Raw genomic sequence first — 18,972 nt, 5'->3', positions numbered from 1 at the left:
TTTATGATCAGCACAAATTCTCAAAATATTTGGATTGAACACTTGTAGATTTACAATGTCCCATTTAATAATCCAAATTGGTATAACATGGAACAGGAGGTAAATTCCAAAAAAGATTTCTCTGGTCCACATTTAATCAAGTTTTCTTTAATTTATTGTAAAAATTGTCGTGATCTATGTTTAGCTTTGCCAGACTATCCATATGCTCTTTGACACAGAAGTTACCTATGGTCAAAACAAAGAAAACATCTCCAATGAAAACAAGGCCGATGCAAGGGCAGTGGAAATCACCTACAATAAACAGCTGGAGAAATGGATGAAACATTACCTTGAGTTGTGTTGTTACTGGAGATGGACTATATACTATTGTTATGGAAGAATTGCATATCAATCTACAATAGAGAAGCTGAGCAAAACTATAATCAATTAGTGCATCCCTGTTGAGGGGCTCCAAGATCTTGTTAGTTTTATTCAACAGCATTGAATTAACTCAATGTCCTGAACTCAAACAAGGATAGAGGCGCTCCTACAGCATCTGTGTCAACTTCTTTGTCACTGCTGGAGGGAGATGCCTCAGGAAGTGAGATGCAAAAATTGTCAAGCATTAGAACCAATATGTCGCTGCAAAAAATGTAATCGCTATCAAGTAATCTTCTTGCTGAGCATAATAAGAGCATTTGTCCATGCTACAACCTTTTGTATTTAGAAATGTCCCTTACTTTGGGACACACCCACAAATGTTAAAGTCAAAACTCATGGCTCATTTTGTCCACTTACATATTTGTAACTCTAAGTTACCTAATGGTGTTTGTAAATCGTTATTTGCATAAAATATGTTCAATGTATGTCATATCAGGGAGGCAGCAACATCGTAGTTAAGGTAGTGATGTTTCAGCAATTTCACTGTGCTCATAACCCAGAACATTAACATATTCATCTGAACAAATAATGTCCTTCAAGGAAAGAAATCTGCCATCCTCACCTGGTTCTAGCCTCGAGGCGACAGAGCTCCAGCAATGTGGTTAACTCTCAACTGCCTTCAAGTGGTCAAACAAGCCATAGGCATGATGTGGAGGAGTCATAGGCAATTAGGGATGGCATTAAACAGTGGAATGGCCAGTGACATTCACATTACAGGAACAAATACAAAAGATCTTGGATAAACATATCTACCCCACCCTGAATGCCAGTGTGGTTTCAGAATGAGAAGACCTTAATCAAAATCATTTTCTCAGTCAAATAAGCTGCAAGAGAAATATGGTGACTGAAGAAGAACACCATTGTCATGAGTTGTAAAGGTGCTTCGACTGTTCATTTTTCTTTGGGGCTCGTCAAAAGGATTGTGAAAATCGGGTTTCATTTGAAGTACTGGATCTTTTCAGTCTGAAAGGTTCTCAAAACTACTTACTAAAAGTCATATGTTTAAACTAAGTAAACAGAAAAGGTTTGTAAACCATGGAATTGCTAGGGTTTAGTGGAATTTCCATATCAGAGAAGCATATGAATTATGAGCAAAAGCAAGCTATTCAGCCCTTTAAACTTGCTCCACCATTCATCAAGATCATGGCTGATATGTCTATGTTCTAAATTTACCACTCATGACTGCCATCAGTAACCTTTCATTTCCTTGGGGCAGGAGAATCAACATTTCAGGCATGAGCCCTTCTTCAGGAATCCTGAAGGAGGGCTTATGCCCGAAACCTCAATTCTCCGCTCCTTGGATGCTGCCTGGCCTGCTGTGTTTTTCCAGCACCACATTTTTCAACTCTGGTCTCCAGCATCTGCAGTCCTCACTTTCTCCTTTTATTTCCTTGCCTAACAAGAAACTACCTCGACCTTAAAAATTTTCAAGGACTGTTGCTCACTCCAGCATTCAAATCTCTCCTCAACCACCTCCAATATGTGCACATCCTTTCTTAAATAAGGAAACCGAAACTGAACATAATATCTGAATTTACTGCTGTTAAAAGGTGTGGCTATTTTGATATTGGAATTTATTTGGGTTGTAGCCCTAAACTGAGCCTTTGCCACCCTTCTGGGAAACCTCTTAAGGATCTCCTGTCAGAACTGAAAACAGAAACAGGTGTATTCCACTAGAGGACTTACTTCTGACATCATCTGAATATATTATTTTTGAAAAGATCCGAGTGGTAACTGCATGTGACTAATGACAACCACCTGTATGTGTGTAGTAACATCAAACTAAAGTCACCTTGCACATTTTTTCTTTTATTCTGAGAATCAACAAATATTTGCCTAATGTCATTTCTCTCCCCAAAGTTAATCTCAGATTTTTTTTATTTTTATAAAGTCATAGAGATCTACAGCACAGAAAAAGGCCCTACGGCCCATCACATCCATGCTGGTCAAAAACAACTTCCTAGCTATTCTAAACAAATGTGCATTAACTGATCTATGTTGAGTTGTTTAGAAGAATAAATACTTTTATATTCATACATCAACCAGCCCTGATTAGTCTTACATATCTGTTGTACTCGTTTCAAAATAAATCAAAAATTGTGAGAAGATTTGTAGCTCGGGTGCTCGTTGTTATGGTTCTGTTCGCCAAGCTGGGAATTTGTGTTGCAGACGTTTCGTCCCTTGTCTAGGTGACATCCTCAGTGCTTGGGAGCCTCCTGTGAAGCGCTTCTGTGATCTTTCCTCCGGCATTTATAGTGGTTTGTCTCTGCCGCTTCCGGTTGTCAGTTCCAGCTGTCCACTGCAGTGGCCGGTATATTGGGTCCAGGTCGATGTGTTTGTTGATAGAATCTGTGGATGAGTGCCATGCCTCTAGGAATTCCCTGACTGTCCTATAATAGTGTTGTCCCAGTCGAACTCATGTTGCTTGCCATCTGAATGTATGGCTACTAAGGATAGCTGGTCGTGTCGTTTCGTGGCTAGTTGGTGTTCATGGATACGGATCGTTACCGGTCTTCCTGTTTGTCCTATGCAGTGTTTTGTGCAGTCCTTGCATGGGATTTTATATACTACGCTGGTTTTGCTCATGCTGGGTATCAGGTCCTTTGTCCTAGTGAGTTGTTGTCTGAGAGTGACAGTTGGTTTGTGTGCTGTTATGAGTCCCAGTGGTCGTAGTAATCTGGCTGTCAGTTCAGAAATGTTCTTGATGTATGGTAAAGTGGCTAGTCCTTTGGGTTGTGGCATGTCCTCGTTCCGTTGTCTTTCCCTTAGGCATCTATTGATGAAATTGCGGGGGTATCCGTTTTTGGCAAATACATTGTAGAGGTGTCCTTCTTCCTCTTTTTGCAGTTCTGATGTGCTGCAGTGGGTTGTGGCCCTTTTGAACAGTGTCTTGATGCAACTTCTTCTTGCGTGTGTGTTGCGGTGGTTGCTTTCGTAGTTCAGGACTTAGTCTGTGTGTGTGGCTTTCCTGTATACCTTTGTGGTGAATTCTCCGTTCGGTGTTCTCTGTACCATCACGTCTAGGAATGGGAGTTGGTTGTCCTTTTCTTCCTCTCTAGTGAATTGGATTCCTGTGAGTGTGGCGTTGATGATCCGGTGTGTGTTTTTAATGATTACAAAGGTGTCATCTAGATATCTGACCCAGAGTTTGGGTTGAATGTGCAGTAAGACTGTTTGTTCTAATCTTCACTAGAGAGGAAGAAAAGGACAACCAACTCCCATTCCTAGACGTGATGGTACAGAGAACACAGAATGGAGAATTCACCACAAAGACTACTACGACCACTAGGACTCATAACAACACACAAACCAACAGCCACTCTCAGACAACAACTCACCAGGACAAAGGACCCGATACCCAGCATTAGCAAAACCAACGTAGTATACAAAATCCCATGCAAGGACTGCACAAAACACTACATAGGACAAACAGGAAGACAGCTAACGATCCGTATCCATGAACACCAACTAGCCACGAAACGACACGACCAGCTATCCTTAGTAGCCACACACGCGGATGACAAGCAACATGAGTTTGACTGGGACAACACTACTATTATAGGACAAGCCAAACAGAGAACAGCCAGGGAATTCCTAGAGGCATGGCACTCATCCACAGATTCAATCAATCAATAAGCACATCGATCTGGACCCAATATACCAGCCACTGCAGCGGACAGCTGGAACTGACAACCAGAAGCGGCAGAGACAAACCACTATAAATGCTGGAGGAAACACCACAGAAGCGCTTCACAGGAGGCTCCCAAGCACTGAGGATGTCACCTAGACAAGGGACGAAACGTCTGCAACACAAATTCCCAGCTTGGCGAACAGAACCACAACATAAATCAAAAGATTTGCTATTTATGAATGATGCCTGATTGATCGATCTTATTCAGAACCCACTATAGATAAAGTGTATAGCTGGTCTGTTTGGTAACTGGGGAAAAACGTTTGAATATTGTTGTGACTAGTGGACTATTGAGACTAGAAATAGTGCATTCCTTAGTTTTAACAGATCATCGATCTCATCTAAGCATTTGACCATAGAAGCAGAGACAGCCTATTTACTTTGAAGAAAGCTGGCTGCCTGCCAAGCTGCTCAGTGTGATCTACTCTCCATGAAAGCATGATGGGCAAGGTCAATTACAGCAGGGCAACGTTGGAATCCTTAGAGCTGCACAATGGAGTCAAATAGTGCCATCAGTGACATATTTTCTTTTTCCTTGTCATATGCCTTCAGGTCATCTACTGCAGGTACCACTTACAATACAGAATTGACAGGAAGGTAATCAGCCTTCCCGATCAAGATCCAAGACAAATGTTTGCCAAGTCCCCAGTAAAGAGTTGCTCAGGTCAATAACCTGCACTAGCATTCTACACTGAAGAATACCAGCAGCAAATCTGTAAAAATGTTGCCACGTCACTATCGATCATCATTGACAATGAGGCACTAGAGGTTACTGATAGCTTTACACAGTCAGGCTCCACAGCTATCAGTGATCCATCATTTAATGCTGAAATCTGCACTTACACTGTTTTCATGTCCAAGCTGAGTGACAGTGTGTGAAACAGCAGCACACTAAACACCAAGTCAACAAAGCCCACGCAACACAGGACAAACCCAAGCAAAAAAGGCTGAACACGTTCCAAAATGTATTGTCCAAGACATGTCCTCAACATTTCATGACATGATAAAATCATAGAGATTCTGAGGTGAGCCAATTCCATCAACATACATTATCAAAAGCTACAGACCGAGAGGAAGATCAAGTGATAAATTACCATCACATTCTTTGAACCTCATTTAGGATTTAACAGCATTTAGCTTTCGACATTTGTGTAGCATCTAGAAGCCCTAAAAAACTGGAGCAAATGGTAATAAGGGAGAAAAATCTCCACTGGTTGGAATCACACCAAGTACAAAAATTAGATGGCTGCCCTTGTTGGTGCCCAACCATCTCAGTCCCAGGTCAATGCTGCAGGAGGTCCGAGATAAACCATCTTCAGCTGTCCCTAAGTTTAAAAGTGGGAATGTTCAATGATTGTTGCAAGGTTTGTGAAGGTTTGTAGCTCAGGTTGAGGTTTAGGGTGTAGGTTTGCTCGCTGAGCTGTAGGTTTGATATCCAGACATTTCATTACCTGGCTAGGTAACATCATCAGTGGCGACCTCAAGTAAAGTGAAGCTGTTGTCGCCTGGTTTCTATTTATGTTTGTCCTGGATGGGGTTCCTGGGGTTTGTGATGTCATTTCCTGTTCGTTTTCTGAGGGGTTGATAGATGACATCTAGATCTATGTGTTTGTTTATGGCGTTGTGGTTGGAGTGCCAGGCCTCTAGGAATTCTCTGGCAGGTCTTTGCTTAGCCTGTCCCAGGCTAGATGTGTTTTCCCAGTCGAAATGGTGGTTTTTTTTCATCCACGTGTAGGGCTACGAGGGAGAGAGGGTCATGTCTTTTTGTGGCGAGCTGGTGCTCGTGTATCCTGGTGGCTAACTTTCTTTCTGTTTGCCCTACGTAGTGTTTGTGGCAGTCCTTGAATCAAATTTTGTAGATGATGTTGGTTTTGTCCATGGGTTGTACTGGGTCTTTTTAAGTTTGTTAGTTTTTGTTTGGGAGCATTGGTGGGTTTGTGTACTACTAGGATTCTTTTCTTCCCCAAGTAAGAGACCAGACCCCAGACTATCAATTCTTCCTCGATTGTGTAACTATATATTTCTGCTATCATCCTTGTAAATCTTCTCTGCATCCTCTTCAGTGCTTCTAGATCCGTTTTTATAATATGTAGAACAGAACTGAACTCCAGACTCAAAAGCGAGTTCCAAACAAGATTCAATAAAAATTTAGTGTAATTCTCTAGCTCAGTCTATACCAGCAATAATTAAACTAAATATTCCACAAAATGTCTTTTAATCTCTTAACCACCTCCACAGATTGGAATAGGAGGGAATAGAGTCACAGAGTCATGGAGATATACAGCATGGAAACAGACCCTTCGGTCCAACCCGTCCATGCCGACCAGATATCCCAACCCAATCTAGTCCCACCTGCCAGCACCCGACCCATATCCCTCCAAACCCTTCCTATTCATATACCCACCCAAATGCCTCTTCAATGTTGCAATTGTACCAGCCTCCACCACTTCCTCTGGCAGCTCATTCCATACCCATACCACCCTCTCTGAAAAGGTTGCCACTTAGGTCTCTTTTATACCTTTCCCCTCTCACCCTAAACCTATGCCCTCTAGTTCTGGACTCCTCGACCCCAGGGAAAAGACTCTGCCTATCTACCCAATCCATGCCCCTCATGATTTTATAAACCTTTATAAGGTCACCCCTCAGCCTCCGACGCTCCAGGGAAAAACAGCCCCAACCTGTTCAGCCTCTCCCTATAGCTCAAATCCTCCAACCCTGGCAACATCTTTTCTGAACTTTTCAAGTTTCACAACATCTTTCCGATAGGAAAGAGACCAGAACTGCATGCAATATTCCAAGTGGCCTAACCAATGTTCCGTACAGCTGCAACATGACCTCCAAACTCCTGTACTCAATATTCTGACCAATAAAAATTTAAGGCAAATAAGGTACACACACAATAACATATTCTGGAGTTGTTAGGGCAAAATCCTGGAACACTGATAGCACTATGGGTGTACATCATGTGGTCTACAGAAGTTCAAGATGGTGGCATAACACCACTGTCTCAAAAGCAATTAGGAATAGGCATGAAATGCTGACCTCATTAGATATACCTACACTTCATACAAGAACGTAACAAAAACAAATATAATATGCGACTTTAGAGAAATCTATAATTAAGCTTCACTAAGGTTATCCCCATTCTAGATGCTAGGTTTATATTGCAACTCTCCTTCGAAAGAGACTGCACTGCAATCATTATCCTCTTGTAAAGCAATCAGTACAGAAGTGGCTGGGGTGAGGGGAGAGGAGGAGGAAGAGACCTCATGCATGGTCACAAATCTTCTTATAAATATATAGATGTCTCGACCACTTCATGGGACAAATACAGGTCTAGACTTACCAATTCCATAATTCATGTGCTTTAGAGGTATTAACCTGCTTTTAGTGGTACATATTTGCGTTAAATACAAGATAAATAAAAACCTGATTGAACAAAGGTTTTGCAGTTAGTTATGCTTACAACGTAACAGTGTTAATACAAGGTCAGAAGCAAAATGTACAACAAATGATCCATCTGAGATTTTAATGGAGTCAGAAGGTTTACCTTTTCCTCAATTAAAGCAGTTAAAACACTGATACTGTTCCTAAATGAAAAGCAGGCAGTAGTTCAGATTGTAAAAGGAACACAAGTGATACCTCACAGCGTTTAGTGAGGAGGCTATTTTTTTCGGACACACAAGATGATTTGCATGATTTAGAGAAATTTTGTCCAAAAGTTGTCAACTCAGATGATCAATTATAGTGAACAGCAAGGAGGACACAATGGCAGACAAGGCAGATACAATTTCATGCGGACAACAGATTGGCAAGAAAAATATATGGAGTAGACATATACACTGAACTGCAAGATATTTCAGAACGAACTGTGCGGAAAGCTAGAGCTTGGGGTGAGTGCGCTAAATGATGTGGCTTGTAAAAATGAAAACCATGAAAATTTATTTGGAGTGGTTAAGAGATGCTTGTTAATTAAGTACATATAGGCAGAGGGCACTGACTGCATTGTCACTTTAGAACATAAAAAATGGGGACAAGGGATCAATTTGGCAAGATGAGATATATTGGAAACAAGAGAGGAACAGAATAAATGGGAAATGAACATAAGAGAACACATCCTGCCAGTTGCCTCAAATCAGGCACTGATTGTCTTTGATCAATCAACCTTCCCAGATTATTCCTCCGCTCCAACCAGCTGACACAGGTTGATCCATCAGGTACAATAAATGACAACAGTCCCACTTGGAGGCGGGCTCATCCCAACAGCAACAAAGGACCTTAAATGACCCTGATTGGTCATAAGGGCCTTGACTGGCAGCAAGACAGGAAGGTCAACCATAAACCTTACCAGCTCAGATTTAATTCTAGTTCACGTAAGGTGGTGACAGAGTTTGGGAATGCCGCCACTCCACCTGTGTACATTCCTACCTCCATGCTCACCTGCTGTGCGCAGGAGGTTCTGCTTATTTTGACAATATCACTGCCTCCACAATATTTTCTTCCATCTCCCCTCAGTTCCCTCTCTCGTTGATTGACTAGTCTATCCAATAAGTGCTACCAATGAGGGGAAATAGTAAAAGCAGAACAGCTACAATGTTAACCTAGTCACCAGGAGGAAGAGAGCTGCCCAGAAGCAGTTAAAGCCTGGTATAAGGACTGAGAATGGACATAAGGATATACAGGAAAATACATAAGGTAAAGCAACCATAGGCCTTACCAGACCATACAGCAGCTCTTTTAACAGAGACAAACGACTGGTAGTGGTTCAATTGGAGGGTCAACATGCCTCAGATGAAGGGAGAGGTTGAGAAGGAAAATGCTTCATGGCAACCTCAGCCAGTATATGAAATAAACCCATACTGTTGGCATCATTCTGCATTGCAAACTGGCCATCCAGGCAACTGAGCTAGCCAACCGCAAAGTACATATGGATATGAGAAAGACAGCATCACGGTGAATGACAGGTTGGAGTCCAATTTTTTAATATTAATGCACAGCATATAAAAATTAATTGAATTGCAATCTCAAATACATCCATGCAGATATAAAATTTGACCATTAGAGGCATAACTGCAAAATGGTAATAACTAGGAGTAAAATATTTCTTAAATTGGAAGTGGAGGAAGTGTAGCTTATTAAATATATTTTTACAATACTAGTAACAGAACAATCAGCACAGACACATGGTGAGAACTGAGGAATAAGTTGGGACTGAATAATTCAATGGGATTTGGTTGCAGGGTCTTTGATAGCAGCGAAGTGGTAGAATATTTTACTGCATAAACACATGGCTAAAAGAGTGGTGTGGGAAAAAAGGGGTTTCTTTTCATGGGGCACTGGCATCAGTATTGGAACAGAAGGATCTGTACTGCTGTGAATGTCTCCACCCAAAACGAGCTGGAACCAATGTTCTAGCAAAAAAGAGTAAATAGGCTGGTCAACAGACCTAACTAGAAAGGAGAGAGGCAACATCCTTTAGTAGAAATCAAAGCAGAAGGCTAACATCTATAGGGGTGGATTCAACTGTGTGGAAAAATATGAAAGGAATGACAGGGAATGAGAACTCAGGAGAGGTTATTAAAGTCTCCAACACAGAGTAGAGTGTGTAGTGCTAGAAAGACACAGTAGGTCAGGCAGCATCTGAGGAGGAGAATATATGTTTTGGGCAGAAGCCCTTCATCAGGAATGCTGAAACATCAATTCTCATACTCCTCGGATGCTGCCTGACCTGCTGTGTCTTTCCAGACCAACACACACTGGTCTGATCTTCAGCATCTGCTGTCCTCACTTTCTCCAAATAGGACACTGTTTGGAAAGGGTCAGCAATCAACTTCAAGCACACTGGACAAGCAAATGATAATGAGAAGAGGGACAGTTATTACAGGAATGAAGGTGTTATTCCTTATACTGCGTATATTCAGATATAAGGTAAATGAGCTTGTGACGCAGATCGAAATTGGCAGGTATGATGTGGTGGGCATCACGGAGACGTAGCTGCAAAAGGATCAGGATTGGAAGCTGAATATTAATAGATATTCTATCAAAAAGACAGGCAGGTGGGCAAAGGGAGTAGAGTTGCCTTATTAGTAAGAAATGAAATTAAATCAATAGTAAGAAATGAAGTAGAGACACTATGTAGAATCTGGGGGAAGAACTGAGGAACTACAAAAGGTTTAAAAAAAAAAGCTGGAGTTATGTACAGGTCTCCCAACAGTAAGTAGGGCGCATGATTCACCAGGTAGAAAGGGTGTGGGAAAAAAGGCAAAGTTACAGTGACCATGGGGGATTTCAATATGCAGGTGGACTGGGAATATCAAGTTGGTCGCGGATTGCAAGAAAAGGAATTTGTGAAATGTCTATGAGACAGCTTTTTGGTAGAGTCCACTACGGAACAGGCAATACTGGTTTTATTGTTGAGGCAGACTTATGACTCTATGAAGGAACCCTTAGGAGGCAGTGATCATAACGAAACTGAATTTACTGTGCAATTTGAGGGGGAGAAGGTAGAATCAGAGGTAATGGTACTACAGCTGAATAAATACAACTTAATGCAGAGGCACAAGGGAGGAGCTGGGCAGTACTGATGGGGAGAAGAGCCTAGCAAGAAAGACAGTGGGACAGCAATGACAGCAGTTTCTGGGAGTAATTCAGGAGACACAGCAAAAGTTCAATCCTAGGAAAAAGCAGCATGGTACATGGAGGATGAGTCAATCATGACTGACTAGGCAAGTCAGGGATTGCATAAAAGCAAAACAGAAAGTATATAACGTGGTAAAGGGCAGTGGGAAACCAGAGGATTGGGAATCTTATAAAGACTAACAGACAGCAACAAAAAAAAAGGAGGGAGAAGATTAAATATGAGGGTAAGCTAGCCTGTAATATAAAGGAAGACGGTAAGGACAAAATAAAGACTAAAGTGGACACTGACTGCTGGAAAATGACACCTGAGAGATAGCAGTGGGGAACAAGGAAATGGCTGAGGAATTGAATAATTACTTTGTGTCAACCTTCACAGTGGAAGGCATTTGTAATATCCCAAAAATTCAAAAGATTCAGGGGCAGAGCTGACTACGGTGGCCATCACCAAGGACAAGGTGTTCGAAAACCTGTAAAGTGTTAAAGCGAATAAATCACCTGGACCACACCCCAGACTTCTAAAGGTTAGCCTAAGAGATAGTGGAGGTGTGTGTGGTGATCTGTCAGGAATCACTGTAGTCAGGGAGGGTCACAGAGGACTGGTAAAACGTTAATATGACACCTGTTTAAAAAAAGGAGTAAGGTAAATGACAGAAAATTACAGGCCAATTAGCCTAACCTCGGTCGTAGGTAAGGTTTTGGAGTCCATCGTGAAGGATGAGATTTCTGAATACTTAGAAGTGAATGGTAAAACAAAACAAAGTTTCATCAAGGGGAGATCATGCCTGACAAATCTGTTAGAATTTCTTGAGGTGGTAATGGGCAGGTTAGACCAAGGAGAGTCAATGGATGCTATCGACTTGGACTTGAAAAATACCTTTGACAAGATACCGCAGAGGCGGCTGCTGATTAAGATATGGGCCCATGGTGTTAGAAGCAAGGTGCTAGCATGGATAGAAGATTGGATTGGCTATCTGGCAAAAGACATAGAATGGGGATAAAAGGTTCTTTCTCAGGATGGCAGCCAGTGACAAGTGGTGTTCCTCAAGACTCAATGTTGGGACCACAACCTTTCACTTTTTACATTAATAATCTAGATGAAGGAACTGAGGGCATTCTGGCTAAGTTTGCAGTGATACAAAGATAAGTAGAGGCAGGTAGTATTGAGGTGGTGGGGAGGCTGCAGAAGGATTTGGATCGGTTAGGAGAGTGGGCAAAGAGGTGGAAAGTAGAGTAAAACGTGGAAAAATGACAGGTCATGGACTTTGGTAGGAAGAATAAAGGCATAGACTATTTTCTAAATGGGAGAAAATTCAGACGTCTAAAATGCAAAACGACTCTACCAGGATTCAGTCAAGGTCAACTTGCCAGTTTGAGTCAATAGTTAGGAAGGCAAATGCAATGTTGACATTTATTTTGACAGGACCTGAATGTAGAAGTAGGGATGTATTTTGGAAGCTCAAAGGTTCTGGTCAGGCCAGATTTAGAGTATTGTGCACAGTTTTGGGCTCCATATCTCAGGATGGATGTATTGGCCTTGGGGCGGGTTGAAAGGAGGTTCACAAGAATGGTCCCAGGAATGAAAAGCTTAACATAGGAAGAACGTTTGGGGATTCGGAGACTGTACTCTTGGGATGGGGGCGCGGGGGGCATTGTGGTGGTGGTGTTAGAGGGGGAGATCTAATCGAAACTTGCAGAATACTGAATGGCCTGGACAGAGTAGATGTTGGGAAGATGTTTCCATTGGTAGGAGAGACTAAGACCTGAGGGCACAGCCTGAGAGTAAAGGTAAAACCTTTTAGATCGGAGATAAGGAAAAAGCATCTGCAGCCACAGAGTGGTGAATCTATGGAATTCACTGCCACAGAAGGTGGTGGAGGCCAGGTCACTGAGTATATTTAAGATAGAAATAGATAGGTTATTGATTGTCAAGGGGGTTGTGAAACTTATGAACCATGATTGAATGGTGGTGCAGACGATGGGCTGAATAGACAAATTTCTGCTCCTGACTCATGACCTATAGATGGGATGGTGTTTTAGAAATCTCAAGGTTGCTATAAATCTAATTGGTAAGAGATAAATTATTAATAATTTTCCAAGCACATAATTTATTTTTCTGGAGCAATATCTTCAGGAGCAAAGATTATAGACCATGCCAGATTTTGTATGAGAAGGTGGCCAAAGTGATCTTTTACGCTGCAGGTCTGAAAGTCACATGTAAGCCAGACCTGTTAAGGACAGGTGCTTTCTTCATTCGCAACTTTTTTTTAAAATTCCAGATTTACTGAACCAAGTGAATTCAAATTTCCTTAGCCCCATGGCAGGATGTGAATTACATCTACGGATGATTAGCTCAGACTTCAGATTAGTTCAAACAGTGTGATCTGTTCAAAATGTTTTTCTCATTTAGTACAGGAACAGTATATACACCTAAAGGAACATTATACATATCAAATAAAACTGCTATGTCAACAAAATAGATGAGGGAACATAATGCAACAGTGCATGTAAAACTAGAAAGAATGGTGCTATTCCAAGAGACTGGGAGAGGTATTGAAACTGCAAAGATTAAAAAAAAAGTAAAAACATAAGATAAGAAATTAATCAGAGATAATGATCAACAAAAGGCTTATTAATAAGAAAATGGATAGCCCTAGATGAACCAAAATCTGGAAACTATTGAAGTTAACGGAGAAAATAATTTAAGGGGAATAATGACACGAAATATTGACAAATCCCCCAGGGCTGATGATCTTCACTGAGTTTTAGAAAGATGATGATGAGAATATTGTAGATGTTTTAGGTATATTCTTCCATAGCTTTCAATTCTGAAATTCTCTTCAGATTAGAACACTTCAATGCAATTCCATTATGAAAGAAAGGTTATAGAGGAAAAACCAATAAATTAGAGCCAGTGTCTCAATCTGTCACAGGAAGCAACTGGAATCTATAATCAGGGGCAGTGCCATTGATCACAGAGAAATTTGAGCTAATTAGAGCGCCTATGTAAAAGGCAGGGAACAAGTTAAAACGTTTAAGTGAAATTTTCAGGAAGTAACTGAAATAATAGACAAAGGAAATATCTACAGGTCTAATGTTTAGGAACATCACACAAATAGCAAATTTGCTAAGCCTGCTCTGCCATTCAATTCACTGCTTATTATCAACCTCGATGTCACTTCCTCACAGTATCCCCCATTTTCCTTGATACCACTAATACCAAGAAATCCATCAACTTCTGTCTTGAAAATACTCAATCATTGAGCTTCCGCAGCTGTGGTACAGAATTCTGAAGAGTTACTGAGTGAGGAATTAGTCATCTCCATCTTAAAAGTGTGAAGTGATTCATTTTGGAAAGTCAAATTTGAATGTAGAATACAGGGTTAAAGGCAGGATTCTTGGCAGTGTGGGAGAACAGAGGGATCCTGGGGTCCATGGACATAGATCCCTCAAAGTTGCCACCCAAGTTGATAGGGTTGTTAAGACAGCTTATGATGTGTTGGCTTTCATTAGCGGGGGATTTAAGTTTAATAGCTGCGAGGTTATGCTGCAGCTGTAAAGAATTCTGGTCGCTTCATTATAGGAAAGATATGGTAGTTTTAGAGAGGGTGCAGAGGAGATTTACCAGGATGCTACCTGGACTGGCGATATGTCTTATGAAGAAAAGTTGAGGGAGCTAAGGCTTTTCTCATTGGAGTGAAGAAGGGTGAGAGGTGACTTGATAGAGATGTACGAGATGATGAGAGGCATAGAGAGAGTGAATAGTCAGACTTTTTTTGCAGGGCAGAAATGGCTATCATAAGGGGGCATAATTTTAAGATGAATGGAGGAAGGTTTGGGGAGACGTCAGCAGTCTTTACACAGAGAATGGAGTTGGTGTGTGGAATGCACTGCCAGTAGTGGTAGTGTAGTCAGATATATTAGGGACATTTAAGCGACTCTTGGACAGGCACACAGATGATAGTAAAATGAAGGACGTGAAGTTATTTGATCTTAGAGTAGGATAAAAAGGTCAGCACACCATCAAGGACTGAAGGGCCTGTACTATGCTGTATTGTTCTCTGTTCTACATAAACAGCCGACCACTTATTCTGAGACTATGTTCCCTGACTCTTGGCTTATCAGTGAAGTTATACATTCTATCTGTATCCATCCTCAAAGAACTTTCGAAGTTGCAATGAGAATATCTCACATTATTACCTACAGAGAATACAAGGCCAATTTGCTCAACTTCTTATAAAACAATCACTCCATCCCAAGGATTTGTCCGGTGAACATCCAACGCACTCTCCTTCCTTGAATAGGGAGTCCAAAACTGTACAAAAGAGACATCGGCTAAATTATAGCTTATGGAACTAAAGGCGTGTTATAAATCTGGCCAGGAGGTAGAAGTTGTAACAGTAAAATCCAACACAGACTGAATTGGTAAGCATTTCACAAGGAGAAGCAAACTACTGGAGATGCTGGAATCTGTATTGAAAATAAAAAAAATGCTGGAAATCACGGTGGGTCAGGCAGCATCTGTGGAGAGAGAGCAAGCTAATATTTCAAGTCTAGACCATTCTTCATCAGAGCTGCAATTTCCAAAAGTTTTTGTTCTCAGCATTTCACAAGGATTTATGATAGGCCCTATTTATCAATGTATTATATCACAAATAAGATCCATACATCCAACTTTGAAGACATAGTAAATGGTAGAGTAATTATAGAATAGGATTCTACTTGACCCAGACAGTCCACTGCCCTACTGAGCCTGCCAGTCAATTTCATTCCCCTGCTTTATCTCAAAGTTTACTTCCTTCAAGTGACCATCAAATTTCCTTGTAAAAGCACTCATCCTATCTGCTTCCATCACCCTCATTGCCAGGCCATTATCATTTGCTGTGAAAACAAGTTCTCTCTCGCATTGTCCCTTTATATATCTTTCCATGAAAGAGAAGAAAACTCTTAACATAGCGCTGCACACACTCATCATATTAAAGTAGTTAATCACAAGTACCCATGTGGGAAAGTGGCAGTTTGTGAGGGAACAATGTACAAAGAACATACTACCTCAAAATTAAAATATTTATAACTTAATCCTATAATTATGAAGCTGTTTGATATAAGTGTAGTTGAACTGGAAGTGCTGCCTGTTACAGCTTTCTTAGGAAAGCAGAGTCTTTAAGGGTATAGAAATTACTAAACCAGGCAGGAAGGATATTTGATAAGCTGATCTTCCATAATGGAATCTGGTCTCAAAGAAGATTTGGTGAAAGAGCACCAAGAATCATCAACACCACCCCTTGGTTCACTATTATTGTTCGGTGTGTTCAGAAAAAAGGTTACAATTTCTTAGATGCAGAACAAATCAGCAGTTGAATCACTTGTGCCATTCTCTATAAAGACATTTCACAGGAGCTAGGTATAGATGAGAATATAGTAGAAAATGAGGACTGCAGATGCTGGAGATCAGAGTAGAGTGTGCAGTGCTGGAAAAGTACAGCACGTCAGGCAGCATCAGAGGAGCCAGAGAATCAACGTTCCGTGCCCTACACCAGATGAAGGGCTTATGCCTGAAACGTCGATTCTCCTGCCGGATGCTGCCTGACCTGCTGCACTTTTCCAGCACCACACTCTCGACAGAGACGAGAATATGTACTCAATGGAAGATTCATACTAATTATTCTAAATAATTAGAATAGATTTCTGTGACAGAGTAACTTTTCTCTATCATTTTCAACTGCATGTATGCAAACATAAATCAACAAGGTACTCAAAATAAACTGCTGTATGGACAATAAAATGAAACGAAAACTTTAATAATGTGCGCTCTTGTCCTTGCACTTTGGTATGGCAAGTAGTGGAAATGGGAATATAAAATTCCAAAAAAACTGGCAAATTTTTGAGTAGATTAACTGAGGCAGCTGGATTTCAACACAGGCAAGCATGAGGTCATCCATTTTGGACCAATAAATGAATATCTAGAAACAGCAGATTCAAAGATAATCATGGATCCAAATGAACACCAAACAAAAAACTAAGGTACACAAAATAACCAGAAAAGCCACATAATTATTAGCTCTTAACTAGAGAGCTAGGACACTGGGGATGGACAACTTGCTATAGCTATATAAAACCATGGCTATAACACATCTAGAATACTGCTTACAATGCTGTACACTTAACAAGGGTATAGAGCCTTAGGAAAGAGTGAAGCTCAGACTTACCAGTATATTAACAAGGCCAATTGAGGAGATTTTATGCACAAGGCTCTTATGACTTGCAATAAACAAGAAGAAATGGTGATTTGACAGATGTTTGTAGAATTTTGAAAGAAACGGAGGACAGCTTGATAGAACCTTTTCCAATGATGGGGGAGTGAAGAAAAAAGGAAAAAGCCAGAGCAAGGTCAATGGGAAGCTGAGAAAGGACAGCAGCAGTTCTAGGAAATGGAAAGGTGCCCTATGCAAGAAAATACTAAATAGAAAGAATTTTACAGTAAAGAACAGGGCATTCAATAGAATCTAGGAAGAAATTTCAAAATGTAGGATGAATCAGCACATTTCTTCCTCCACCCCAAACATTTACTTCACCTTCCTCCGTTAACGTATCCTTCAACTGTTTTCTCCTAGTAAACATTTTCCAAGTTTCCCTTACTACTAGGTGAGAACTAGAAAAGCATCTATAACTTTACTTCAGAACTTTTGTAAAAATTTTATTACCTTCACAAAACTCATGCGTATGGTGCACATTTTGGTAAGCTCATAAACTGCTTCAAAACCATGATTTACCGACTGGGCCAAAAGCTGGGCGAACTCCTGATTGTTGAAGATCTTTAAACTGCACCCACTGGGAATCTTGCAAACAGTTGTTGGATGAAAGCCATGATGATAATTGCAGTTGCGACTTTGTACAAAAATACTACTGTCACTCAGGCATTCGGCATACACCTCTCCTCCAACATAATAAAGGTGAACACCTACAAAATCAACAGACATAGGTTTGTGTTCCATATATTTCAAGCTACTACTTCAATTTTCCTTAACAAGAACTTAACTCCAAAGGGAATTTGCTGATCATAAAGTACTTTGAGATGTCTGAACATGTGAATACAGCACCAAACTGAGTCATTTACTGCACATTTCTAAACTTCTCTAATCATGAAACGCTATTAGAATTGCAGCTTTTAAAGCATGTTCAAGCAAACAGTGGATATTGCTACATCACAATACATTTGTCCTTAAGTGATACAACAGAAGTACATTTTTCAGTCTAAACTGGAGGATAATCAGTGCAGTATAGACAGCATGTTGCATTGTCAGAAAAAAATCTTTCAAGTTAAGTTGATATTTGAAAACTATTTTGCCTTCAGTTTTGAAGTACAGTAACTTGGTTCTGATTTTAGCTTGAAAAATACTGTTCACTCCATTCTAGACCTATGATCATAATGCTCAATTTGACCACTAAGTCGCATTAGTAGTGATCCAAGGTATGAAATTGCCAGCACAAACTAGCCAGCCTCAAGCCACCTTAGCCAAATTTCTAATTCAAACACCACCAAAAGCACACAATTTGCACATGCACCTCAGTTACTACAGTAACATCAAATGTGAGGGGAATTATGGTGGCATAAGGATAATACCACTGGAACAGTAATCCAGTGACTCAAGAAAACACTCTTTTGGATTTCACCAAGGCAATTAGTGAAATTTAAATTTGATTAATAAAATCTAAATTGAAAACTAGTGCGATAATTTCAGTCACTATCAATTATTGGAAAATAGCAATATATGAAAGTATATCGGTTCATCATACTTTAGAGAAAGAATTCCCTTCGGGAAATCAGTCATTCCTACCTGGTCTAGGTGTGATGGGCTCTTAACTGCCCTTTGAAATGGCCCAGCAAATCAGTCAAGGGCAATTAAGCAGCAAATGCCGGCCTTGCCAGTGACATCCACACCCCACAAAAGAGAAAAAACGTATCTCTATTGACTTTAAAGAATTTATATTACATTACAGGGATAAGTGTGAGGTGATTCACTTGGGAAGGAGCAACAGGAATGAAGAATACTGGGCTAATGGTAAGGTTCCTGGTATTGCGAATGAGCAGAGAGATCTCTATATCCATGTACACAGATCCTTGAAAGTTGCCACCCAAATGGTTGGGTTGTTAAGGTGGCATACGGTGTTTTAGCTTTTATTGGTAGAGGGATTGATTCTCAGAGCTACGAGATCATGTTGCA

General features: G+C 40.6%; 1 protein-coding gene across 5 annotated transcripts in view; it reads right to left on the bottom strand.

Moving 5' to 3' along the window:
* Positions 1-18,972, bottom strand: part of smad1 (SMAD family member 1) — a 101,721-nt gene that overhangs the window by 2,496 nt on the left and 80,253 nt on the right. For all 5 annotated transcript variants that reach the window (XM_072570441.1, XM_072570065.1, XM_072570346.1 and 2 more), the window contains one exon: positions 17,452-17,708. In XM_072570441.1, the coding sequence (XP_072426542.1) occupies positions 17,452-17,708 (257 nt within the window). The remainder of the gene's footprint in view (positions 1-17,451; positions 17,709-18,972) is intronic.

Source organism: Chiloscyllium punctatum, chromosome 1 (genome assembly GCF_047496795.1).
Source record: "Chiloscyllium punctatum isolate Juve2018m chromosome 1, sChiPun1.3, whole genome shotgun sequence".
In the NCBI taxonomy this organism is placed as follows: Eukaryota; Metazoa; Chordata; class Chondrichthyes; order Orectolobiformes; family Hemiscylliidae; genus Chiloscyllium; species Chiloscyllium punctatum.
This window is presented reverse-complemented; position numbering and strand designations above follow the sequence as displayed.